The sequence below is a fragment of the Phasianus colchicus genome, chromosome 8, assembly GCF_987193195.1.
Source record: "Phasianus colchicus chromosome 8, bPhaCol1.hap1.1, whole genome shotgun sequence".
Classification (NCBI taxonomy): domain Eukaryota; kingdom Metazoa; phylum Chordata; class Aves; order Galliformes; family Phasianidae; genus Phasianus; species Phasianus colchicus.
In genome coordinates this window covers 3,501,619-3,527,531 of record NC_143443.1, presented here as the reverse complement: position 1 = coordinate 3,527,531, position 25,913 = coordinate 3,501,619, and the positions used below count along the sequence as shown (strand labels likewise).

General features: G+C 41.8%; 2 protein-coding genes across 6 annotated transcripts; one reads left to right on the top strand and one right to left on the bottom strand.

Moving 5' to 3' along the window:
• Window positions 1-676: 676 nt before the first annotated feature.
• On the bottom strand, window positions 677-15,374 carry UBE2D1 (ubiquitin conjugating enzyme E2 D1). Of its 4 annotated transcripts, XM_031602517.2 has the most exons (8): window positions 15,205-15,245; window positions 8,471-8,534; window positions 8,345-8,376; window positions 6,097-6,214; window positions 5,542-5,619; window positions 5,139-5,244; window positions 3,762-3,855; window positions 677-1,566 (listed from the first exon to the last, which is right to left on the bottom strand). In XM_031602517.2, exons 4-8 carry the CDS (start codon window positions 6,145-6,147, stop codon window positions 1,521-1,523), a joined length of 375 nt encoding a protein of 124 aa, XP_031458377.1. In that variant the 5' UTR covers window positions 6,148-6,214; window positions 8,345-8,376; window positions 8,471-8,534; window positions 15,205-15,245; the 3' UTR covers window positions 677-1,520. The 4 variants fall into 4 exon arrangements, with proteins under 4 accessions (XP_031458377.1, XP_031458376.1, XP_090000855.1 ...); XM_031602516.2 differs by lacking the exon at window positions 6,097-6,214 and having other exon boundaries at window positions 15,205-15,374; XM_090144729.1 differs by lacking the exons at window positions 6,097-6,214; window positions 15,205-15,245 and adding an exon at window positions 14,981-15,132.
• A 66-nt stretch (window positions 15,375-15,440) lies between these two features.
• On the top strand, window positions 15,441-22,342 carry CISD1 (CDGSH iron sulfur domain 1). Of its 2 annotated transcripts, none has more exons than XM_031602519.2 (3): window positions 15,441-15,621; window positions 17,405-17,610; window positions 22,087-22,342. In XM_031602519.2, the coding sequence occupies exons 1-3, from the start codon at window positions 15,591-15,593 to the stop codon at window positions 22,174-22,176; spliced, it is 327 nt and encodes a 108-aa protein (XP_031458379.1). In that variant the 5' UTR covers window positions 15,441-15,590; the 3' UTR covers window positions 22,177-22,342. The 2 variants fall into 2 exon arrangements, with proteins under 2 accessions (XP_031458379.1, XP_031458380.2); XM_031602520.2 differs by lacking the exon at window positions 15,441-15,621 and adding an exon at window positions 15,684-15,823.
• Window positions 22,343-25,913: the final 3,571 nt, after the last annotated feature.

The window sequence follows — 25,913 nt, the reverse complement described above, 5'->3', positions numbered from 1 at the left end:
ATTAATGGATAAGCAAGCTTTAAGCATGAGACTTAACTGTCACTCTTAGTGCAGCTTAACTACCTCTAACAGGAAATAAGGCAAGCAGAGAAGACCAGAAGGCTGTAACATTTAGATACTGCAAATACACCCTCTTAACTGGCACACTGAATTTCAATTACTTGTGTTATCTGCTCCAAAAAGATGTATATAATACACAAGTCAACTTGTTGGAATCCTACATAAAGTAGCATGTACAACACGCTAAGCAAATTAGGCTGAACCAGCCATGAAAACTTACTGCAACACAGATCTAAGGAGTATCTGATGCAGGGCTTGATTTCTTCTTGACAATAAACTTGATTGACAAACACACACACTTCAAATTTTCATGTTCTAACATGAGAAAGCATTTTAAAAACATGCATTGAAAAAATGCAAATAGTATCCCAGGCTCCATCAAAAGAAGGGTGGCCAGCAGGGACAGGGAGGTGATTGTTCCCCTCTACTCTGCTCTTGTGAGGCCCCATCTGGAATACTGCATCCAAGTGTGGAACAGTCTGGTCTAGCATTAGGTGGAATGGTTGGTGGCCCTGCGTGTGGCAGGGGGGTTGGAGATTCATGATCCTTGAGGTCCCTTCCAACCCTGGCCATTCTGTGATTCTGTGATTGAAAAAGACAAACAACAGCCAGGACAGATAGTAGAAAATTCATTTTATTTATATGGAAAAGGCTACATTTAGATTTGTAAAAGGTTTGAGTGTTATGTTGCCCACATGTCAAAAATCAGTCGTGAAACGCAACAAAAAGGTTACATATTTTTCTACATAGCAGTGCAATTAGTTCACATTGCAATAAAATTAAGTCAAGTATGCAACAGAATCAAAACCAAGTGTTTCTCCATAATCAGCATACAAAGAATTACAGTGCAAAGATCATTTTAGGTTTTAAGAAATCTGCAGTCAGTCTTTAGAGTATCCCAGAGGGCAGGATATCCCAATTACTTTCATTACTAGCAGTTGTATATTGTCAATACTGTGCACGAGAAAGTCAGTCTAAAATGAAATGACTTACACCGTAAATAAAATATATTTAGTCTATACAATTAAAAATACAAATTATATAAGTGAACTAGCAAAATGAAATCCAAACACACTTATGAAACAGACAATATATCTTAAAGACACACATACAGTATTCATCACTTAAAAACAGCTACTTTTCTCCAGCAAAAATAATTTGGCTGCTTTACAACTGCATTAAGGATCTTGTAGTCTGAAGATGCAGATGTCCAACTCTTAAAAACCATAATATATGTCTTCTGCAAAGCATACAAAGAGGATAAATATTCTCGTCACAGTCATAAGGTTATTTTGGAAGTCTTCCCTTGCTCCAGAAACACACTTACATGGGTGGAAAAATAAAATACTCAAGGGGCATGATGGTACGTTGAAACAGTAAACTGTGCTCCATTTCCTTCTAAGTTTGAAAAAAACTAGAATTTACAGTACTCTGTGGTATATGAAAAAGTCTTCATAAGTTTACATTGCATATTTCTGAGTCCATTCTCTTGCGTGTCTGTTGTATCTGTATGTGCAGAAAGAAGGGATTACAGTGAGTGAAGAGCTGTTAGTGAGACATGGACAAAGTCTCAATGGCCATTTTACTTCATGCAGATACTACTGAGCTTTTCACTTCTTAACATTCACTCCATGTTAAAATTTCTAAGAGCAAAGAAGCACACAACGGGTATGTTTGGTTTTCAAGGCTAGCTATAAAAGCTACTTAGACTCAAACTCACAACTAATCTCCCAGGTTTGCACTGAAAAACCTATCATTGTGCATACTCAACTTGCATTTCACAACTGGTTCCCTTGCTTGTACATTAAGTGGAACCAGTTGCCAATTACTCCCAAATGTGTATGCTATCAGCAGACTGACGAAGTTCACACATTTGTGTAGAATTCAATATAGTTAACCAGCATTGGAAAGGGTGGGGATGGAAGGCTCCGTGATTATTACCATTATTCTCCATTCTGCACTTCCATGTGCATATCAGAACTTGAAAGGAAAATATCCTGAAAAGCACTACGGACTACATTGTGAGTCTTGGGTCTCTGCCTTTTGCCATGAAGCTGACAAGCATTCCCAAAGCCAAGTGCCTTTAGAGGGTCTCTAACTCTGCCTCTGCTCCTTGCATTTAGTAACATTCTAATCTTCAGACTAGAAGCACTTCTTTCTCAGCGATCTACAGCAAATGCTGTGGTTTGTTTTTAAAATCAATCCTCCAGATCAGTATGCCAAGTCTAATACTAACTGCTTTTGTTCCTAAGAATGTTATCATGCAAGTCTTTGGACTTTCAGTTATGCTAACATGTCCATATTCAGGTGGTCAGGGTAACCAGTCCTATCTTTGGTTTCCCAAATCTTACAGGATACTCAAAATTTCTAGTGGGTGATGCATATAAAGACAGAGTTACAGTCAATAATTTCACCTTCTCTCACTTTCAATAACAATGATAAAATTACAAGTTACAGAGAGAAACACCCACTATCCACATGTACTACAAACAAGGCTGAATTAAATGGTTCAGTGAAAGCTGAGGTACAGCTTGTTCAACTTGAGACAACCTGCTTTGCAGTATAGCCATGAATCAAGCACTCCTGAAGCAGATCACATTATTCAATAGTACCAGACTCTTAACAGTGCTCATTTTTAGAAAAGAATACCAGACCACAGACTTCCATGTAGCTTCTGCCTCACTCCTTCTCTGTCCAGTCCTCACAGGAAAAATACTGAGATCTTTATGAAGATGTGCAATAATCAATAGGCTACTTGCATACACCGCAAGAGATCTTCAGTAACTCAATACTAAAGGTAACCCATTGGTATCAAACATTTCCCGCAAGGTGCTTTTCTACATCTGTGCTATCCACAGATGTCACCACTTCAAGTACTCCAACTTTGAGTGAACACAGCGCTCTGAAACAGTACTCCAAAAGTGCCAAAGTCCTAGACTTGCAAACCACCTTTACATCATTTATCTGATTTTGGGGGTTTCAGGCAGGCAGCTAGCCGTATCACAGCACTTCAAAACCCTCCATAGGAGTAAAATAGTCAGCAAGCCTCAAAAATGAATTGTGGAAAACACAGAATGTTCAGCGCTTGAAGATGCCAGAGCAGATGCTTACATTGATGCCTAACATCCCAATTTTAAGTCAGTTGTGGTCCACAAGCATCTAGCACTTGAGTTACCTGCTGCCCATGTTACCCTCCCAAGATCAAAAACTTCAAGTTCTACAGTGATCCAGAAAGTAAGTAAAGATTCTCTCTCTCCATAAGGTGTTGTAGAATGTAACAAATGTGACAACAACCCTTAACACGAAGTAAAGCAAGTACTGTTCTACCCCACATTTATAAAATTGTATCAAAAACTTAAGTTGACCGTTCATACCTGAACATCATACTACATGCACAGGATTCATACCCAGAAGATTACAGTAACAACAAATGATTCCTAGTTGGAAAAATACTCTTTTCACGTGATGAAAAATAAACATAAGATAACAGTATGATGGTTTTATGCAAATAGGAACAAAAGTAATATCTAACGGTTGCATATGCCTGCAGGTTCCTGCTTGTCATTTTACTAACAGATTTTTTCAATATTTCAATATCCAATACTCTACTATTGATATCTATGTAGAGATTTGTCAAGTGGACAGGTTGCATAGCCAACCACCATCTGCAAGTACCACAAATACATCTATGTTATACTCACTTTTCCTTGTCTGACTTGTAGATCTGTGCAATATCCGGTACTAAAGGATCATCTGGATTAGGATCACAAAGTAAGGAGCATATGGACAATAAAACTAAATAAAAGAGACAAAAGTTAGTTCACTTGGTTTCTGTAATCCTTTTTATATTCCAGTACACAAAGTGAAGAAAAGAAGATTAGAAAGTGAATGCATGAGTATGAAGATTTCAGACAGCACTTCTGCTCAGAAATATTTATACAGCATCATTTCTCTAGGTCTAACACTATCTGATAACAGCCCAGAGAACTCACAATCTACACACCTGTGCTTTCTGTAGTGATTATTTTCCCATGTTTTAGCCTATGAACACAGAACAGACTACAGACAACTGAGGAACAGATATTTTTCCAAGAAAGCCCTTCTGGCTGCAATTTACATTATCATTAATCTTAGGCTAACATGCAAATCATTCTCCACTTCTGTGCTGACCATTATTTTCTTTCAATGAACATTTCACTTATTTGATATATGCCTGACTTACACTTGGGGAAATACTGTATTCTTATTCACTCATGGTTCCATTTTCAAATCTTGCTACTGCACCAGGGACACTTGATTTTTCTAATACTTTCCGCACAAGCAGGTCAGGTAATCATTTTATACAGTGTAAAAAAGAAATTAAGAGCACAGCTAAGAATTTTGGAGACGGCTGAGAAAAACAGTGACAGCAGCCACACTTAAAGCAGCTTTTGAAGTGACACAAAAAGCCTACAAAAAAGGTTATAATGTCAATATCCAAAAATATCTAGTGTACCAGCTTGAGAAAATTCAACTACAAGATTAGAATATAGCTCTGACTGATGACTGAGAGAACAGCTACATCTTAAAATTCATCTTAGAAAAATGCAAATCAGAACAATTTAGTTCTTGTTAAGATAAGGTGTGATTAAGATCTCTGCCTACACAAGTATACTCAAGCAATGAAAAGCCATCTTAAACCCAATAAGCAATCAAAGAGGCTCCTCTACATGGCAGTATCTATTTTTGCGCATTTACATTCAAATTTGTTTGGTTTTACAGCTCTGTTCACAGATCTCACTTCTGCATGCACAGTCAGCTGTAATAGAGAAGCTGCACTTCAGACTAACTGTACTTCATCTCACTCAACTTGCTTTAGAACATTTCCTTGTTACGTACGTAATACATGATACAATCTGACACTCCAAATAGGCAGTGCAAGATAATAGTTCATAACAAGGATTCCAACAGAATTAGCCCCTTCTGTAACACGCAGGATAAATGAGCTCCCACCGGCCCCCAGGACAGTGCAGCAACACAGGGGAAAAAGCTCTAGTCTGTGTCATGTCAAAAATCCATTAGCACATCTCTGAGCTTACCTTTAGATACAGTCAGAGCTGGTGACCATTGTGACCTCAGGATATCAAGACAAATACTCCCATTACTGTTTATATTTGGATGGTATATTTTTGTTGTAAAAGCAATCTGGAATTAAACAAAGTAAAATTTACAACTAACATAAAAATGGTTATTACATTTTGAATCCTTGACACTCTTTTCAGTTCCAGACATATTAGATCTTCCATATCCAACACAAGCCATGGTAAAGTCGTGCATTTTACCATTCAGTTTCAGGATTCAGTCCTACCTGTTCATGCAATGTACACGCACTCTATCCTTACCTTTCTGGTTTTTACTTAGATAAGCGAGCCCCAGACAGCAAGGATATAGATACAAAGCTCTGACCTAACAACTGCTTCAGTTTGCAGAGAAAGCACTTACCTTTGGGGGTTTGAAAGGATAGTCTGTTGGAAAGTGTACTGTGAGAAAGAACACTCCCCCTTGATACGCGCTATCGGGCTGGAAAAAAACAAAAGAACAGCCATTAATACATTTCAGTTATTTTGGAGCTTCTCTTCAGATGGCAGAGAACCTCCCAAAGCAATGAATATCGCAGTCAACTTTTTTTTTTATCCCCAGTACACAGTCCATACTGAGGATGCTGAACGCTCCCATTGGAAAGCAAAGCTACAGCAGAGTCAGCCGTGGCTACTACTTCAGTAGCCCAATGCGGCTACTGAGTGCTGCCCTTTTCTTGGAGGCTAAAGGAGGGAGCAGTGTTTGACCGCCGAAGCTACAAAACTGCTGGTCCATCAGCTCCAAACCAGCTCCCTCCTCAGTAGCTGGGCAGCAAGGTGCTGCTGGAGCTCAGCTCCACGGCACCGAGGGGAACACAAAGATCACAGCAGGTCTTCTACATGCTGCCTCCGTGCAACGCCACAGCCGCTCTGCTATACTCAGGATCTTCCTCCATCATTAAGCTACAAATATACTCACCTCAAGAAGTGGTTTCTCTTTGCAGATGCAAAGAGTAGGATTTTCCAACATAATTCAGTTGATCATGATGACATCAGGGAGTTTTAAAACACACAACATCTTTGTGACCTGCACAAATCTGTGAACATGCATTTTGTTAGAGAACATGTGCACAGGTTTACGGCCAGGCTGCACACAGTTAATAGATAGAAATAACTTTGTTGCAGTCATCTGTTGAAGAGATTTTTCATTCTTATTTTCTAGAAAAGTTGGGAAAAGAAGTCGCAATGCTAAATGACAGAGAGCTGTGCTTCAAGTTCAAATTAAGGGAAGAAGAAAATCTGAAAGTCTCTCTTATTGCTTGAGAAGTTCAAAACAGCAAGAGAGGAATCCAGCCTCAGCAAAGCTGAGGGAGAAGTCTGTGGGTTGTCTTAAGGGAACAAATGCAGGCTTTTATTAAAAAAATATCATGTTCACGCCTTAGAAGTCAACAGAAATTGAAGTTCTAGAGATGAATAGAAGATGTAAAACCACAAATGGTCACCATGAAATGTCTCCTTTTGCATTCAAAATGCAGACTGTCATAATGTAAGGCAACCTATATATAGTACCATTAAGAAGCCAGCGTTAAGTAACATCAGAAGAGACTCACTGTACCTAAAATTAGGTTTGAAATGGCTGCCCGCATGCATACTAACTTGATTTGTCAAAGTTAAAATAAGCTAAGATCAGACAAGTTCAGTGCCAGAGGTAAAGTGAGGTCACACTGTTTAGTAGGTAAAGTATATAAAATGGATGATGCCCACAGACAGATGAAGAGGTTATCCTATTTACACACATCATACGTGAGTTCCCAAATAAGTTTCAGTCCTACGCTTCTCTCCACCCCTCAGAAGACATGCAGGATGGATGTGCACCCCTCTTTCCTTACATTACTGAGACAAAGGATAACATGCTAATAATTATGGCTGAGAAAGGCTGCTCACTCTTATTCTAAACTACAGAAGCACGAGGAACTTGAAGCAAAGACAATGTTTTCCAATACAAGATATGAAAAGTAAATTGTGAACTAAAAATTATAAAAAGAATAATAATTTTAAGGTGGAATTTAAATGCTAGTATTTCCCTTAATGGGGTCATTCGGGACAGACAAACAGATATTAGTGACAAAGTTTCTGTAACCTTATGTTCTTGGATATTCTTTGCTGTTCTGCCATTCACCTTTCAATAGTGCAGAAGGTCAAGAGCAGAATGACTGGGTATGTGAAGGAGCGTGGTTGTTCAAGAACTATGGCAAAAGCATTACTATCTATAGAAAAGCTTTTCATTATCACCAGAGCTCCTGCTGTGTCATCACAACAGGCTCCAGCCCACCACTGACAAAACACCCACTGATCTTCCACTGCTTCAGAACAACTGTGATGAAAATGCAGAAATAGTCCCAGATGAGTCACAATTTCACTTTTCTTCACCACTGCATCACACTGGTTTAAGTCCTGTCTCAATTTCCCAGCTCTTGATCAGAACAGAAGCTTTTTTCCACCCCAAAGTCCATAGGAAAAAACACCAGGAATACCAGCTTCTTGCTACGGTATTTGTAAGCACCCCTTCTCTCAGGTCATGTTTTCATTCATTCTTCTTGCTCACACCCTTGCTCATTTTCCTTTAGAACGTTCTGTTCTTAAGCTATGTTGCCCTTTCTTGTGTCATGAATCATAAATCACATCTTTCAGAGGTTTTCTTTGGGTTGAGCGACATCTTTCTCACACAGACACCAGAAATACTCACAGTCACTGGCCTCGAGTTCCCAAAAGCCACCCAGTTTTGGCAGAGCCACATCACACTGCCTGCTAAATTGTAAAAGCCCCCAGAACAACACCACCAATCTTGTTTAAGGTAAGCAACTTCAGAGTTGGATTATGTTAACTATTTCTAATTTCAGAGAATCTCTCTCTATTTCTGTTTCTATTTCTTCCTATATCTTTCAGAATTGAAATGATCTTTGAAAAGATCTTTCAACTAATTCAAGCACTGCAGTGGACTGATTAAGCATCCCTAATTTCAGGCAGAAGACAGACTTCTTTTGATCAGTTAAAAGAAGAAATTAGTACCAGACTACCAAAACCAACAAAGTACACCCCAGATCATTAGCCAGCACACAGCACAGCTGAATTAGACTGCCACATTAACAGAAACCCAAATGAAAACTTCCATTATGTAAATGAAAGCAAGTCTGCTTTTCAGGGGGGGAATGAGTTATTATACTTACAGGTCCCATAATAGTGGCTTGCCAATGAAACACTGCAAGTCAAAAAGATAAAATAATGAGAGCTTTTCTAAGCTTTTTCTTAAGTGAAATAAGGTGAGCCATGGCAATGTCCCAGGAGAAGCTTACAGTCATCTCCAACAGGTCCAGCAGAACAGTGAGCCGGGGGGTCTCGCTGCAGGTCACTCAGTTCCTGTAACACACAAACAAAGGCAATTACACACAGACACCATGCAGCAGCATCATTTCAAAATGAAGACACAAAGGTTTTTATTCAGTAGATCTGTAACATTTTGAAAGTAGTCAAAACATGAAGTGCCCTCCGATAAAGGAAAGATTTCTTCCAGGTAGGTTAGCAGCTGAAGATTATAGATTAATACCTTAAATTATTGTAGTGTTGCAACCGAGCTCATAATAGGTGTGGATCTAATGAAACACTGACAAAGAAATAAAGAAATGGATTTCTCTGTAAACTCAGTGCTCAATATAGAAACTAAGTGCTAATCCAACTGTTCGTTTAGCTTTTGATTTGACAAAAGATTCATGTATTCACCTAATCCATGCACATTCACTGAGTTAAACCAGCTCACAAAATGACTGTAGAGTGCCTATCAAGTATGAAAGGATGCTAAGTGAACTAGGGAAAAAACAGAAATACAAGCTATACACCTTAATGTACCTTAATGCAATTCTCTACGTGCTTTACTTCCAAGTGACTAACAGAAAACCCTGAAGGAAGCTGCAATTTCAGACAAGTGCTCAGAGCAGCTTTGCTATGCCAGCTGACTTCATTTCCACACAAGCTCACACTGCCTCACGTAATTTGGAATTTTTATTTAATCATACAGAAGCAGCTCAGTTTTTCATCTAAGTATTAATGTAGCTCATTTTCCTCGTTTAACTCAATATATTGCTTTTGGTATCTGAAGTTTTAGTACACTACGAACAAGCTACATACTCACTCCAACTCCAAACTGCTAGGAACTGCTCTGCTGTAAGTTTAGCAGTCTATTTAAATACTTGCATTGCAGTAAGCTAAAAGATGCATGCTACGTTCCTGTTCTTTAGTCACCCAACCAATAACCAAGACCATACATATTTAAACCAGTCACAAACACGAGCAAGTCTGAGAATGCCCCCTCAAGTTTATTTGAAGGAATAGCAGGAAGCATTTTCATCCCCCAAAAAGTCATATGTCAAGAACACTATTGCAAAAACACAAATCAAGGCTTTAACAGGCACCAAGGTGACCCAAGTAAAGTCAGTGTATGCACTATGGTCAGATAGCTCGCACAACGTAAAGGGTCAAAACTGGATTCCAACTGCTGGGATATATTTATCTTCTTACAACATCCAGTGAACGACTCACTGTGCCCTCCTCCAGACAGCTCATTCACCAAGGACCAGGTGCCCAGTGCTGCAACTCAGGCACACTTCTGACAGCTAACTCTTGGCCCCACATTGACAGAACAGCAGCATATTCAGCCTCTTCACTGCAAGTAGCAATGTTACAGCTTCCCTAAGTCACTCCTTCAACTACGTGATTGAAAACAGAGTTCTTTGCTATACTAACACAGCTCAGGCTAGCTACAGTGAACTGCCAGCTCCCAGCTTCATTACTAGGGGGAAACCCTAAGCTGCACCAGAAGCAGCACCACACTTAGGCTCAGCCTAAGAGACAAGAGCAGAATCCTGTCCAAGTGCAGCTGCTTTTTCATCTGTGGATTCAAATGTCATGAAGGAGCATACAGAGAAGGGTAACCAAGTCACTGCCTGCACAAGGAGTCAACAAGTCTCAAATTTCCAGGCATCACGAGACTTCATGAGCAGCTCCTGCCACTGCTCTGACTTGTAACACGAGGTCCAACAAGAGAAGATGGAGTTTACATGAAAAAAGCAAGAGTAAGGAAGTCATCTGCACAGGACAGGTGGCCAAAAGGGACAACTCACAAGCTAAAAATTCCATCTTAAAGCAATTATATCTGACTACTAACTTTAAGGCAACAATGGAGAAAAAGGGTTCAATTCAACATCTCTAAAACACATGCACACATTTCCTCGTGCACATGCCCCACCACCACAGCTGCCAGGCAGGCACCTCATCTCGGAGTCACAATTCTACAACACCACTTGGATGCTTTCATCAGGACCTTCACACATCCCAAAAATCACACTAGTTCCTTCATTCACATCAACACTGGTACTTCCAAACTGCTAGGAACTACAAAGATGTACACTTCAGCTTCTTCAGGCTGAAGACAATGACAATTGTCCACAACAAAAACATTTTTTAATCACAGCTTGATGAGATCTACATCAATGCAATCATGTTATTTCCCAACTGGGATGAAGAGAAGTCTCTCTTCAACATAATGCGTTAAGCAAAAGCCACGTTCAGATAGGAAGAAAGCTTTTATACCTATGGAAAAACAACCAGATCAAACTCACGCCACGTTCTCCACCTAAAACATGACATACTGACACTAATGTGCTTTAGAAATACAAATGTGATCAAACTTGGTAAGTTCAACTCGACAGTGTAACAGTTTGAGACTTCACATAAAGCAGCTCAGATCAAGTAGAGATAAGAGTCTAAGAACTGTTTTGTGTCGTACTGTTAATTATGCTGCTGAAGCTGTGAACTCCAAGTAAATCATCTGGAGAGCCGTAAAACTTGGGTAGGCTTCAAGCTTTCCTACACTTTTTGGAAATGCTGGGGGAGAAATTCTGACTGCCTCCCTACAAGTCAGAGCAATTTGCCAGCGTCCAGAGCTGAACTCCAGAACAGCTGTGACGGTTTCCTAGAATCAATAGATGTAGAAAAGCTGCTTCGTGACTTACATAAGGTCTGGTTGCCCCAAGGCTTCAACTACACCCATATTTTTTAAGCCAGTGGTATAGAAAATGCTAGTTCAAGACTTGGATGTACGCATGCTAAAAACAGGAGTTGTAACTCATAGCTGTACAGATCCTACTTTTAAAAGGCAAACTCAACACCGTGAATTACAGCACACAAGAGAGCAACATCTTCTGTGTGAGTACACAAAAGCAATACAATTTCAGCAGTGAACGTCATGGCTTAAAGCCATCCATCAGGAGCTCCAATGCACGCCGTGCTTTATCCCAATAGAGCCATAATCAACTCGGATAGAGAAGAAAACTAAGCTGAGGACACTGCTGAGAATAAGTCATCTAATCCTCTCAAGCACTGAAAAAAATTAATGACTAGAATAAAATATTGCTAATTCTATGCCACAAACTGGCTGCAATTAACAGGTGCAACAAACTACTCCAAACTATAGAACAGTAACAGAATCTGAACATAAGCAGGATCCAGCACCAGGGCTGCTAATGAGGGAACAGCAGCACAGTGTTAGAGATGTTAACCATCAGCTACTGAAAAGGGACACAGCAAAGCCTCCAAATGCACATCTTTTACTCACCACACACACTGTAGTAGATCTGTAGACAAGGTGAGACAAAAAATTATAAGTTAAACTGATGTAAAACTATGTTAAACTGTAAAAGGTGGAAGTATGTCTGAATGTACAGACAAGGGCTCACTGCTGAAGTATATTACAGAATACACTTCAGAATTGTAAAGCTGGAGACAGCAGCTGCTCAAGCACTTATGTGCCTCATTAAATACAGTTAGATATTGTCTCCTCCGAAGCCACTGGAATGAGATTGGAAAGGATTCTTTGACAACAGGGAGATGGACATATTAAGCACAGTACTTATGGATACTCAGAAAGCAGGAGTACTAATAAAAGAGTCCTAAAAATATGCCTCATTTTTACTGCTAAACAATCCTGCAGGCTATCAGGAGACAGAAATAGACTGTGAGCAGCATCACCAAAAGCTATTTTAATTCTTTAAGATATATGAAACCACATCCAGAGCCTTTTCCTGCACCATTATTTAAAACAGAGGTTTTTCAGTTTCTCAGCTGTGTTCCTCATCTCTTGCACAAAATGCACTGTACTTTTTACTGACAACACACATCCACCTCTGCTCCTATATTAATAGTGATTGAAATTATCTGAAGAAAAGCAACTAAAGCCTGGATTGTACTGAAGTTGAAGGATCCTCTTTTCTTTCTAAGTTAAGTGAATGTATAAGAAATATTTCTTCACAACATCCTTCAAGTTTCACTCAAGTAACAAAGGGGTTAACCTATTTTTATATACTGTGTAAGGCAAAATCTATTCTGTGATGTCATGAGTGATGTTTTGGAAGCAAATGAAAACATTTTATATTAAGGATTCAAAGGTTTCCTTAGTGTGTTTATTACCACCCAAAGAAAGCACACAGCTCAACAGTTTATAGGCAGAAGCCAAGTTATTTTCAACATAAGCATATAAGCTGGCACGTCCTGCCCATCTATACATATGAAACACATACTGAAACAAACAGACTTTTAGTTCAACAGCATATCTGAACGTTGGAATGCCTCCATTCTTACTGAGTGGCAGGAGAAAAACAATCAAGCACTGTGCTGACAAGATGAAAAACAACAGCTATTTTCAAACCAGTCTTCAAATGCATCAGAGAAGAAGCTGCCGGTTTCAAAATCTCTAAGTGAAGAAGCCCACCTTTTAATGCTGGTAACAAGAGCAAGTGAATACAGGTTTTGTAAGCAGTTGACAATTTGATTAACCACAGGAAACATCAGCTGCTCATTAATAGTAGAGGGGCATCCAGAGTTACAGGACATAGGATGAAAACCATCCCACCAGCTGTAACAGAACTGACAGGATAACAAACTCATAATTAGGTAAATAAAGCGAGAACTCGGAGCAGGAATCTCTGAGAAATGCTTCCATATAGGTCCAATAAGCAGAGCCAACCTATACAACTTACATAACCCAGCAGCCTGAATGACCTCCTCCTTGGCACAAAAATCACATCGTATCCATTTCTAGAGGCAGCAACCATAAGGACTCATTTGGAAAATATCCCTCCCAACTAAAACCTACAGTATTGGTTTTCTTTTACATAATTGCTAACATCCACAATAAACATCCACCAAGCAGCGGGTTGTTCTTTCACAGCCTTCCATTATAGTGTACAGCCCTCAAGTCCGCAGGGTGTCTTTCATGGAGTCCCTCAAAGCAGACCAGTGAAAGAAGGCACAAAACAACACAGGCCACGGCAGCAGTACTGTTTAGATATCAGTCCCAAATCCCAATCAGTCCCTGGTGCACAAAGAAAGGACACTGATACTCGTGTACTGCATTTGTGCTTCCTCCATATGCGCTATCATTCTGACAAGGCAAACTACCAAACTGCCAACACTCAGGCTTGCAACCAAAGCCCCTCAAGCTGTGTTAAAGCACAGGTCTGAACCACCCTCAAACTACCCACCCTTAACCAAACACTATACGTCTAGACTAACAAGGTCCCAAGCAATACCACTGTGCTGACAGCATTTAGAACTCAACAGAATTCCCCCAGGAACTGTAAAATCCTTACAGCATTTCCTCTGCTCCATATCTTATTGCCTCCCACCCATAACCTTTAAGGCCAGGCTGAAACATGCTGTAGGTAGATGGGACCAGCTAATTGTCACAGAAATACATTTAATCTAGCATGAGTTTCTCCCAGTTCCAGCATTTTAAGGAGTGCTCCATGTGCAACAGTGACACAAAGATACTTGGTCTTTTCTTTTTCTCCTCATTACAACTCCTGATTGGAAATAATTCTCCTCAGTGACGAGGAGTTACTAAGAAGTAACCCAGCAGTAGTCATTCCTGCAGCAAACTAGAAGCAGGAAGCAGCCAGGTTTGGATCTAACCTCAACACTTTCAGTAGCTCCTTCTCCAGTACCAATCCATGTTTCAGATGAAAGCAATTGCATAACCAAGAAATCTTACACAACCTTGAAGTCAGCACCTCTTCACTTTCAAAGAACAGAAAAGCAACGTAAAAAGACTAACAGGATATGAAAAGCTCTCTCTCAAGGATAAATTTCACATCTATTGAATACAGAGCTTGTATATGTTTCACTAAAGAAAGTTGTGGCTTTCCAGGCGTAAGGAGATCATTAAAGCAGAAAGAAAATTTAAACAGGCAAAACGTTAAAAAAAATACAGCAAACTGTACAAAGGTCTCATTTGGAAGAGCACAAGCTACTATAAAAAAACACCACAACACCCCCAGACTTCCCACTTGCTTTGTCCCCAACACAACAAAAATAAGCAGGCATTCTGAACGATCTCCCTCTTCTCCAAACGCACAACTAGAGAAGCTCTTGAAGACCAAGCGAGAAAATAGAAAGCTAAGAAAACCCCACATCACATCGGGGCACAACAGAGCTTACTGTGAGGGGGAAAAAAAAACAGGCACTGACACCTTGGTTGCTCCGAAAGTAACGCCTCCTATTAATTCCACGGAAACTACTACAGATACAAGCAGCACGACAACGCTATTTGATAGAGCCCGTTCCCGACTACAAAAGGCTATTTTTTCAGCTCGTTCACCACCACCAGCTTTGTATCTGTGGCAGCGATAGACAGCTGCGTGCAGTGCTCCCCTCCGCAGCCTCACAGCCCCGCTGGGGCTCCTCGCAAGTACAGCGAGCATCGCTGACCGCCAATAGGTGCCATTTTACCCGCACGGAGAAACTCAGAGACACACCTTCGCCTTCCCCCGACAGACTCCACGTCTGCCTGCTGCCATCTGTCGCGATACAATGGCGTATCGGCAAGGGCCCTGCGGCTGCAACATCCCCCCGCCCTCCCCCTTACTGCCAGACCGCGGCGCTCCGGCAAAACCCAGCCCGCCCCTCCACACGGCGACGACCGCACGACCGCCCTCCCGACAGCAGCGGCAGCTCGGCGGCCTCCCTCGGCCCAGCTCACTTTCTGTATCCGCTTCAGCGCCATGGGAGCGCAAGGCGACGGCAGCGAGGAGCGCGGCGGGGGGCGGGGCGGGCGGCTAACGGCATCCGCACGCACCGACGGAACGGGAAGCAACAGCGCGGGGAGGGGCGCCGGGCCCTTTGTGTCCGCCTGCCGCGGGGCACGCTGGGTAGCGTGGGCGGTGAACAGAGCGGCAACGCGGCGACCGCTGCCCCCTTGCGGTGTGGAGGCGTTCTGCCTCCGCCGCCCGCTCCTCAGTCTTGACGCCCGCGCGTACCGCGAGCCTTTGTCGCTCCGCCTCTCGCGCCTTTCAGGGCATTCAAAAGGGGCGGGGCGCGGCGCATGCGCGCTGCGGAACTGCGTGTGTCCTCTGCGGAGCGGGAGCGATGGGGCTGGGGCAGAATGGCGCCGTGCGGGGTGGGTACGGGCGCGCGCGGGGCTGAGGGGCTGCGTGGGAGAGGAGGGGGCGGCGCCCCGCCCGTCGGAACCCTGCCGACAAAATGGCGGCGGGGCGCCCTTAGCGGTTGACTGCGAGGAGAGCGGTCCGCGGGTCGAAGCGCTGGGCGGCTCCGTGAAAGATTTCCGTGTTAGCGGGAGCAGGGCATGGTTCTGAGGGCTCGTGGGTATCAACAGGTGGTAAGGTTGAGGGAATTAGCGCGGCTTCTGCGTGTTGGTGGGGCAGCGGCGGCCTGGTCCGTGCTGTGGGATGCGCTGGGAGCGGCGGGCGGGGCTCCGCCTGGCGGCTGGGGCGCGGGCTGCCGCCTAAGGGCGGGCGGTTGGTGCGTGTGGGGAGCGGCGCCGCTGCGTGCCTCCTTCGTGTGGGGCGCTGCCCTGCTGCTCGGCTCTGCTTACCGAGAGCACGAGTTTCAAAACGTCTCTGTATCTCGTTTTGTTCTGGTGAGGCACTTAGCAAATTGCCTGTCCGCTTTCCCAAATCGTAACGCAGGCGTTTGACTAGTTGCACTTAGTGTTATATCCACACCCTTGGTGAGCTGCCCTTGGAAAGCAGCAAGAGCTGACAAATGCTTTTGATTCCTTATCCTAGATCCAATGCAGTGGTGTCTCTTGCTCCGGTGAGACCTTCTGGGTTGGTATCTTTCTAATGCAGTACGGGTTTTGAAGGGTAAAAGAAGAACTCCCAGCGGAAGATGGTTCTAGTTTTCTTAAGCTATATAAATCTGCAAAAACTTAAAGTCCTGTCTCATGTTTTTGTCTGTGGAGTCAACTGGACTCTTTTCATACATGTCAGGAACACACATGCGCACAGAAGTGGTGAATAAAAACCAAAAACAAAAAAAGCAGGTGCTGTTAGGGCAGCCAGAACCGTTAGGCCAAAGTCTAGGATATTAGCATGAGGCAGAGAAAACAATAGAGACACAAAAAATAGGAAAAGTCCTTGTAGAAAAGGAAACTATAACAATTGAGCAAAACCCCAGAGTTCTCAGAGATTATAAGAGGGGGAAAAAATAGTGCAGCTGGGAGGTAATGGTGGTTTTAATGGCGATTGTCTTTCATAGAGCCAGGACATAACATGGTTAAATTTGTGCCATTAAATATAATCCTTTTTTGATCCATGTTCTTTTCCATACCACCACAGTAGGCTTTTAATCTAAGCTGATTTTTTCTTACTCTTGTGGAGTGCTTGCAAATTAAATAATTTCCCCGTTGCCAAACATCTCTTAAGTTCTTCTGGTTGCAGCATGCATTATATAAAAAATTTACTCACTACCAGTTCCCTGGAGGGATCTGTTTGGTTGCTGATGCTGTGTGTTTGTCTTTAGTGACCTTCTTTGAACTGAAACAATAAACAGGCTTTTTAGCTTATAGCTTAGTGTGCTGAGCTTGGAAACACTGTATTTTTCAGTGTTGATATCACAGGCTGATTAAGAAAAAGTTAAAAAGCAACCAACCAAAAACAAACCAAACAAACTACCCTGCCACTTTAATCCTCACCGTTAAACATAGAAGGGAATGAGGTGAGAGAGAGCTCTGGTCACTGGAAGAGAGCAGATTAACTCAGTGTGTGTCAAAATAAAAAAAAAACACTGTTCTAAAATGCTGCGTTTTGCCTAGAGAACAGAAGGATCTTTTGGAATGTTAGAGGTGTTGTCTTGAGCATGGAGACATTTACTCTTGGGAGGAGTTTTAATAGAATATTGTGGTCAGCGAACTGAGTCTATTTTTCTTCTTTTTTTTCTAGTTGAATGGATTGCTGCAGTCTCTTTAGCTGCTGGAGCAGCTGCTGTTGGGTATCTAGCTTACAAAAAATTTCTCTCTAAAGACAAATGCTGCAAGGCAATGGTGAATCTCCATATCCAGAAGGATAACCCCAAGGTAGTCCATGCATTTGATATGGAAGATCTGGGAGACAAGGCTGTGTACTGTCGTTGCTGGAGGTCTAAGAAGGTAAGAGAAACATGCGCACCAACAGCATTGGGAAACTTATTCATTTTTCAGTAAAACCACTTTACTGCTTCATTTAGTAGAATCTAGCTTCATTTCGTATTGACTATTCTGCAGTGAGATGTAGCAATAATTCAGTCCTTAAAGCTATGCAGATTTATGCAGAGTGAACCCTTCAGATCAGCACTAATAGTGAAAACAATGTTTCCGTGGCTGTGAAGAAGCAGCTTCACTGAAGAGTACAGTTACTCTATAGACTAATCAGTCTTGAGTATCAGATAACATTTTGCCACTGAAGTTTATCCAAAATTCTTGATGTTTTGGTAGATGAAGGAGAACCCAGCCTGAGGGCCTGATTGGATGGGGCCCTGGGCAACCTGGTCTAGTATTAAATGGGGAGGTTGGTGGCCCAGCATGTGGCGGTGGGCTGGAGATTCATGATCCTTGAGGTCCCTTCCAATCAGGGCCATTCTGTGTGATTCTGTGGAGCTGAAAGCTTACTTTGTCAGTCAGAAGATTTCTTGCTACTAGTTTGTGTAGGGAAAACCAAAACATTAAGAAGTCTCTTAGTATACCAGAGCTGGTGTCAAATAGTTACTTGACATGCTTGAGCTCACCACTAAATCATGTGGACAGGGAGAATAGAAAATTGGTTTGGGAAGAGCCTTGCTTGTGCACATGGTCCTGTCCTGCATTTATTTTGCAGCATTGCTGTGTGCTATAGAGAGCTGCCTTTTGCCACATGAATGAGTACAGCAGCAAATTTGTTTCCATTGGTGATGGAGGTAATCCAAAAGCAAGTCATGGTAGCCAAAAGTGTTTAAAGAATCTAAACAGATGGACTTAAAGCATTTGTCCTTGCAACCCATAGTTTTGTGGGCAATCCTACGGAAAAGCCAGTGAAACTATGTTGGCACACTTTTAGGTTCTTTTTTTTGAGAAATGAAGTGTCTGACCTAGACGTGGGTTTATCCAATTTGGTTGCATATGAAGATGCCTCAGTTGCTTAACTTCAGTGTTAAGCATGACACTTAACCTTTCAGAAATGCTGTTAAGATCAGCTTTAAATCTGAGTTAGATGAGAGACCTTTGGTGCTATTGAGATCGACTTAATACATGGATAGTGCTAGTTCTGGGTTCTGTAATGAGAGAAAGTGGAGTGAGTAGTCTATTTACTGCTGGCATACAATTAAAAGCTGTTTTGAAGTCGAGGTGCTAATGTGTGGGTTAAATCTCAACTGAGAGCCAGAATTGGAGGCTATTCCGAGTGGTACAGCTTCAGAAAAGAGAAAGGTGGAGAAAAAAAGCTGTGCTAAGTATTTGCAGTTGGTAGTATCTGAACTGAAGTTTAATTCAGGTCAAAATACTGTATGCACCTCCTTCAGTACTTGTGACAAAAAAAATTGTAACTTGACACTTGGTATTTATACTTAACTGCCTCCTCCTCTAGAAAACAGAAGGGATGTCTGGATGTAGGGTTTGCATTGCAGCTCTTGCCATTATTCTAGCTATTGTCTGATAATATCTTTTTTGTGTGAAATCAGACTCTGAGTATATTTTGCCATGCGCTGAAGGATGTTGTCAGTTCACGAGCTTACTGCCCTACTGAGGCTGCTTTAATCTCATGCTAAAAGGAAGTAGATGAGGGATATCATATAATGAGTCTGTTCTTAGAATGTGCATTATTTGACTGTGTAAACTTGTCTCAGCAGACTAAGCCTGATCTGAGGCACGAGTCTGTTAATGGAACCTGTAGCATTATGTACCACAGGTTATTTCAGTGTGCTGATGGTGTGTGTGCACTCCAGCTGTCTTCGTATGGTTTTCTTCCTGTACTGGGAAGAAACAGTTGGACTACATGAGGAGAGCGTTTTTGGGAAGCTTAAAAAAAAAAAAAGTTAATCCTCAGTTGTGTGGTTTTCTTGTTTGGTTTTCCTGAAACAGTGTACTTCAAAGGAGTGGTGTGTGGGTTTTTTTTTGGAGGTTTTCTTGAGTTTGTTGTTGTTTGTGCTGGCCTAAGTTCTAATGCTTACTTGATCCTTTGTGGAAAGCATGTATTTATTTGAAACGTGGTACCTTCAGATAAGTCTGCTTTGGGTTGTAGAAGCCTATCAAAGTGAGTGGTAGGTAGCTTTTTTTAAATGGCCCTTTCCAATTCAGTGTTGTGCTTTGCAGGGGCTTCATAGCACTGCTTGTTCACTTCGATGCAAAAACCCTCTGTTAAAAAGTATCGGTGTAGAGGCAAGAGTTTTGTCTTAAAACCAGACAGCAATTTGTCTACAGTTAGAGCATCTGTTTTCTTCTGCTTTTTTTAATTGAGAAGGAGAGGGGAAGGGTGTCTTAATTGGTTTATTTGTAATTATCTGCAATCTGTGTGTCTTCCAGAGCAGTGTTAGTCCCCAGGCTGCAGGCTGAGAGCTGCTGCAGAACATCGGAAGAAACAAACTTGTTCAGTGTCAAGGGAAATAAACTGAGCTGTCCAGACTGCTGCACAATTCCCTCAGGGCTTGAGCTTTGACCGCTGTTGCTAGCCTGCTGTATCTTAAACAAGGATAAACATGCTGTGTCAGGCCCAGCTTCAGACTTGAAGGTGACCGAGTAGATGCCCTAAAAAAAAAAAAAATGCATTGTTCTTTGTGTTGTATGCAGCTTGCTTTTTTGTGCCTGGTGTTCCATCCTCTGGGAGCTAGTGGCTTATAGACCAGCTGGCCCAGAGGATGCAAAGCTGTCAAAGTTGGTAGCTGTTCAAGACACTTTGATGCCAGCTAACAATGATGATTTCCACCATATTTGTCACCTGCAAATTTCAAGTGATGTTGTTGCTGCAGCTGGACTATGGGTCTGTCTTCCTGGGGCACGTGAGATGTGTGTGCTGTAGGCTGAGTAGGTGCTTCTGCAAAGGCAGGTAGACTGTGGTGTTGTATGGAGAAACAGCTGGCCCAGGAACATTTGGGTGAGAAGCTGATGAATATCCTATGAAGTAGGATTTAATTTCTGCCAAGTGTATGTCAGTACCTACTCACTGAGTCATTAATAACTGATTTGACAATGAAGTTCCTGTGTGAATCTGCTTAAGTGACTGTTCTCCAAAATCTGGGGGTTCTTTATTTAGAAAATTCACCTGCCATTTATAGCATGGGTTTTGACATTTTGTAACTGTGGAAAAACACAACTCTCACCGCTCCCTCTGCTTCCACCCTACCCTGCAGGCACACGCATTTATTTTTAGTACTGAGAACGTTTCTTTATCATTAGTATGTTGTCTTAGGGATATTGCTTTTATGTGTTACTAGGAAATCTCTTATTCTAGCTAAGCATGGGTGATTGGGCGTCAGTTTTAACCAAGGACTATGACTGGGCAATGAATCTTGGGATCACCAGAATGTCAGAGTTGGTTTGGTGGTTACCGTGAGGGAATAACTACGTTCTAAGGGCACGAGCTTAATAATGCCCAAGTTTAATTCCAACTATTCCGAAGCAAACACAATAGAAACTGAGTACAAATACTGGTGTGGTATATGTGATTGTCTCTAGAGCTTCCTCTGCAGAAAGGGGACAGCCCTGAAAACATATCCTTGAGAAGTGGTGAGATCTGATGTAACTCTCTTCACAGAATATCCTTTGGCTCCTGCATTTGAAAAGAGCTGTCTGGGAGCAGAGCAGTTTTGACCAGTCCAGGACCTGGGCAGTTACAGCTGGTTGAAAGAGTCCCTCTGGGTCTTGTTCTGACCGGGCTGTTCCAGTTTTGTTGATGGAACAAACATCTCTTTGAATTACTTACTCAGTATTACCCTTACAAGCCCCTGCTGAATAACTGTGTCAGCAGGAAGTGTGTTTTATTTCCATTATCAGGTCAAAATCCTGATGTAGAATCCAGCTTTTGCAAATGGACTCCTGTGTTGGTGAGACAAGCTGGCTATGTCAGATGAAGCAAAGAAGGCCCACCACTCTAAGTGTCTGGTGGCAGGACTAATCTGTCAGTGTCTCTCTTAAGTAAGAGATGAGCTGGGAAGCTGTCCTTTTACTTGAGAAACTGGAGTGAGGAAAAAAGCTTAGGATCTAATTTTATTGCTCTTCCTCTCCCCACTTGACTTATGTAACTGCACTCAGTTCTGGCTGTGGCTTAATAAAATAGTGTCAGGCAAGATTGAGAGCAAGTAACTTCACATAGTCTGAGTTAACCTTCAACTGTAACCTGCATTTTCACTCTGCTGACTTGAGGCTGGAATACCAAATGCAGTGGGGTTGAGTTGCTTTGTTTTTCTAACAAGCTTCTTGTCCACTCTGAGCTCACATGGGCAGAACTAGTATTCAGCCAAAATTCAGGGACACGTGAAATGCCAGTGCGAAAGTTCAAGTCTATGGTCACAGTGGATTTAATTAGAAGATGTTCCATGAACTTTCAGTGTAGGTTCCTAATTCTGTGACTGTGAGTGTACTTTATATGCACTTAATATGTGTTTATTCTTTCTCTTTCAGTTCCCGCTGTGTGATGGCTCTCACACACAGCACAACGACGAAACTGGTGACAATGTTGGCCCTCTGATCATCAAGAGGAAGGAGGCGTAGAGTGGACAGTACAAGTTGCAAAATGAATGTCTGACAAATCCTCTGCTCGCTTGTAATTGGGGGAGAAACCACAAATTCGTTGTCGTGTCACTGAAGAATTTCCCGTGTAGTTTATGCATCAGGCATGTTTATTATTTCTGGGGCTTGTCTTGTTTTAATCACTACAGTGCATAATTTACTGAATAGTCATAGTTGGAATTTTTTGTCCTGTAATGTGTGTGCACCCTCTCATTGAGTATGAAGCTAAACTGACGCACAGAATGTATGAGGCCATTCAGCAGAAGTCATATTCAGAAGGTAGATCTTAATGTTTCTGATAAGTTTGCAAGTTATATGTCTGGATAGAGTTCTGCGGTGGCAAGAAAGAAATCATGGTGCCAAAATGCAGCTTAACTTGTCATTATGCTGCATTTTCTGCAGATGTCACGTTTGGCCTATTACACTACAGTTTTGTGTGGGCTCTGTTAAAGAACACGTTTAAAATTGCTAACTAGGAACAGACAATGTAAAATGCTTATAGCACGATAGGGCTGACGGGCAACTTTGCCTTTGATTTTACAGCAGCGTTGAAACTTGACCCTATTACCATGTGGTATCATGAATGTTCTACCAGAACTGCAGACCTGTATTGAGAGCAGGATTAGGAAGATCATCTCTGTGAGAGCTTTCTCAATAAACAAGTGGAAGGATATGAAGTGCTCAGAGTGACGGGTGAGGGGTTGCAGGGTTGTTTTTACTGCTAGAAAGCCTTAGTTTCCTTTGCAGTCATTGACAGTGGAGCTAACTTCCCCAGACCACAGGACAGGGAGGCTATGCTGATTTATTCCAAAAGCTGAAAGAATAAGTAAAACCCTACCCACTTCTTCATTGCTCTGGCTGGTTCCAGAAGATGCTTCCTGCTGTTGCAGAGAGAGCAGGCGCACCTTTCCTCATTAAGTGGCCTTAGGCTCTATGTGTCTTAAATGGCTCCTGCCTTCCTGGGCTCACTGCTCATGTGGATCAGCTGATTTTACCCAAAAGAACAAACTTGGACAGGCTTTGATGGCAGGTAGAAACATGGAGAAGAGGAAGGATGAGACAAGGAGGACTCGTGTCCTCCTTTTGTGTGGCACTTGTCTGCCTTATCTAACAGTTGCATTAATAGCCACAAGTCTCCTTAATTAGCTTTTGATTTATCAACACATAAATGACTACAAAGCAAAACCCAAAGAGTGTGATGGCAGAGGACAGTTTTGTATTAAACTTGGTCCTCAAGCATAACTGCAGCTTGTGTAAGATTGAGCTCTTAAAAAAGAGAGAAAGGCTACCTCAAAGCTAGAGAACATGTCTTCTCGAGAAGTTGAAATTTTAACCGTAAAGATTTTTCCAGATAATTGGGGCAATAGGAATTGTATTTTTCTTAAGTTTATGTTTGCTACAACTGGTTAAGACTAAAAAAAAAAATCCTTATCCGCAGTGTGAGAATTTCTGAGGCTGAGGTCTTAGCTGAGCACTTTGAGCTTTGGCAGAAGGCATAGAAAGCAAAGTAGGTAGGCAGCACAGACCTAAGGGAAGAAGGGTTGGCATGTAGAGTACTTGAGTGGGGTCAACTACTGTCTGAGAGACCTGTACTTGTAAGAAATTGCACTCAAATACATTTAGTCCCATCTTTCTCTTCCTGTCTTGACTGTAAAGGTACCTGTTGTTTTGGTGTTTTTTTTTTACTTGCCCAAGTACTGATGCATATGGAAAATTGTTTTAATCTTAAATAATCAAATATATTTGGTTTATCCAAAACCAAGTTCTCTCTGTATTACTAGAATGTGGCACTGGATATTTCTGTATTTTTTTCATATACACACATTTGAGCTCATCTTGATCTCAAGGTAATGTTTGAGTTCTCATAGGTGTGCTGTTTGTTCCGAGGAAAAATTGTGCTGTAAGTAGTGCTGTAATCCAGTGCTGCTGAAACCATAAACCTGTGTTCTGGGTTGGATTTTCCTTCTGAGACTTCCTGTTAGCAGTAAAGCCTGGCTTCTTTGGAAGGAATCAAAGTTCACTGAAAACTGCATTTGTGTTTTAAGATACAAAGTCCTGAAATTTCTAATGGATCTTCTGAGTCATAAGACTGTTTCCTGCTGTTGGACAGGAAAACACTTTGTGGTGCTTGAGCATCAGGAAAGTGGGCTCCATGAGAAGCTCTTCCTGCAAGGAGAAGATGCAGAAGCAGAATCCTTGCTGATTTACATCCTGGTGAGTTTGTTTTGGAGAAGCGTCACATTGAAAAATGTTGACATCAAGTGTTTATGGTTTATTTTGATGCACATACAGTTTTCTGTACTGTACCTAAAACTTCTGCTACTTGTATATGCGAGCTGTTAGAACACAATAATGAGAAGCCTGAATTTGAGTAAATAAAATTGCCAGTAGTCTTGAAGAGCACCACAAAGTACTACTTTCTTTTTTTGCCTTCACAGCAGAGTAGGTTATAATCTCATGATAGTCTGAGTGCTTGGCTGATGCAGTGTTCTCTGAAATCAGTTCAGGGCTTTCCTCAACAAAACGTGAGAATATTATTGGTTACACCTTTGCCAAGATTAAACCATCAAGCAATTGCTCTGCAAATATGCATCTTCACATCCCATGGAAACTCTTATTTGAAAATATGGTAACAGTCTTTCACAGTTAGAAATAGCAAAGAATTTCTGTCCAAACGTAAAAGCGTATTTCTACTCCACATCATTATTTTCCAACATGTTTATTAGGAAGGTAAACAAATTCAAGTACTGATTTTAGTATCAGTTAATTCTGACTTATCGAAATAGTGTGATGGCCAAATACTGAAGTGTTTTTAGAATCAGAATTCTTCAAGAGAAGGCAGGTACAGGTTATGAGGTACTTCCTGCACGTTGTAATTCGAGCACCATTAAGCTCGGTGGATTTCAGAGGCCACCATTGCAATGACACTCCGCTCCGCTAGGAGGAGCCGAACGCCATTCAATCGGTGGGGCTTGGCGTTGGCAACGCTGCTCTGGAGGTGAAATCCTGGGTGCTACCTTAGCGATTCGGACCTCTTTCTGGCGCTGATGGGGCAGCCAGCAGCAGAAGTAGGGGTCTGTGAGATAGATTTTTCCTTCAGTGTCATACAGCTAGCAAAGACGTTGAAATGTCAATCAGTGCTGCATCACCACTGCTTGCTCCAATAACAGAACACTTTATAATAGCAGGAAGGATAACAGCGTAGATGTGAAACTAAACACTGGCATTGCAAAGAAACTGTGTCAGCTGGCTGCTTTTCCCATTCTGAACACACACATCTCTTAACTTATTTGGCTTTTCTTTCAACTCCTGCAGCAATAGACAATAAATTAAAATGAAAGCAGCGTATTGCATTTCACTATGCCTCTTATTAGAGTGAAACATAAACTACAGAAGGGCCTCTTTTTTAGCTTTGGTGACTGAGTGGTTTTGTTAGCCAAGAACTTGCTCTTGGAGCTCAAGGAGTTACATGTCTTCAGCAGATGTCTGTTAGTTACTGTGTTTTCTCCTCTTGAACTGTTTGTGAAATCTTAACTTTTCTCAAATAGTTTTCTATAGTTGGCAAGTGTAACCATACATAGATAAAACACTGTGATTGCAGCTGGCTCTCCTGCTCTAGACAATGGCCAGAGCAGGCTTACACTTCAGTAATGATTAAATCTCTTGCTCTTTTCCAACAGCGTGGTCATGATCTTTCAATCCCTTCTTGGCTCCAGCAT

What these genes read in the sequence shown, in the direction of transcription:
- CISD1 (XM_031602519.2), top strand. Translation starts at nt 15,591, where the DNA reads ATGGGGCTGGGGCAGAATGGCGCCGTGCGGG. An exon ending in GCAGAATGGCGCCGTGCGGG is followed by an intron (nt 15,622 to 17,404) that starts GTGGGTACGGGC and finishes TTTTTTTTCTAG; the next exon opens with TTGAATGGATTGCTGCAGTC. An exon ending in GTTGCTGGAGGTCTAAGAAG is followed by an intron (nt 17,611 to 22,086) that starts GTAAGAGAAACA and finishes TTTCTCTTTCAG; the next exon opens with TTCCCGCTGTGTGATGGCTC.
- UBE2D1 (XM_090144729.1), bottom strand. Translation starts at nt 15,070, where the DNA reads ATGTTGCAGCCGCAGGGCCCTTGCCGATACGCCATTGTATCGCGACAG. An exon ending in TGGACCTGTTGGAGATGACT is followed by an intron (nt 8,377 to 8,470) that starts GTAAGCTTCTCC and finishes TTTGACTTGCAG; the next exon opens with TGTTTCATTGGCAAGCCACT. An exon ending in ATCCTTTCAAACCCCCAAAG is followed by an intron (nt 5,245 to 5,541) that starts GTAAGTGCTTTC and finishes GTTTAATTCCAG; the next exon opens with ATTGCTTTTACAACAAAAAT.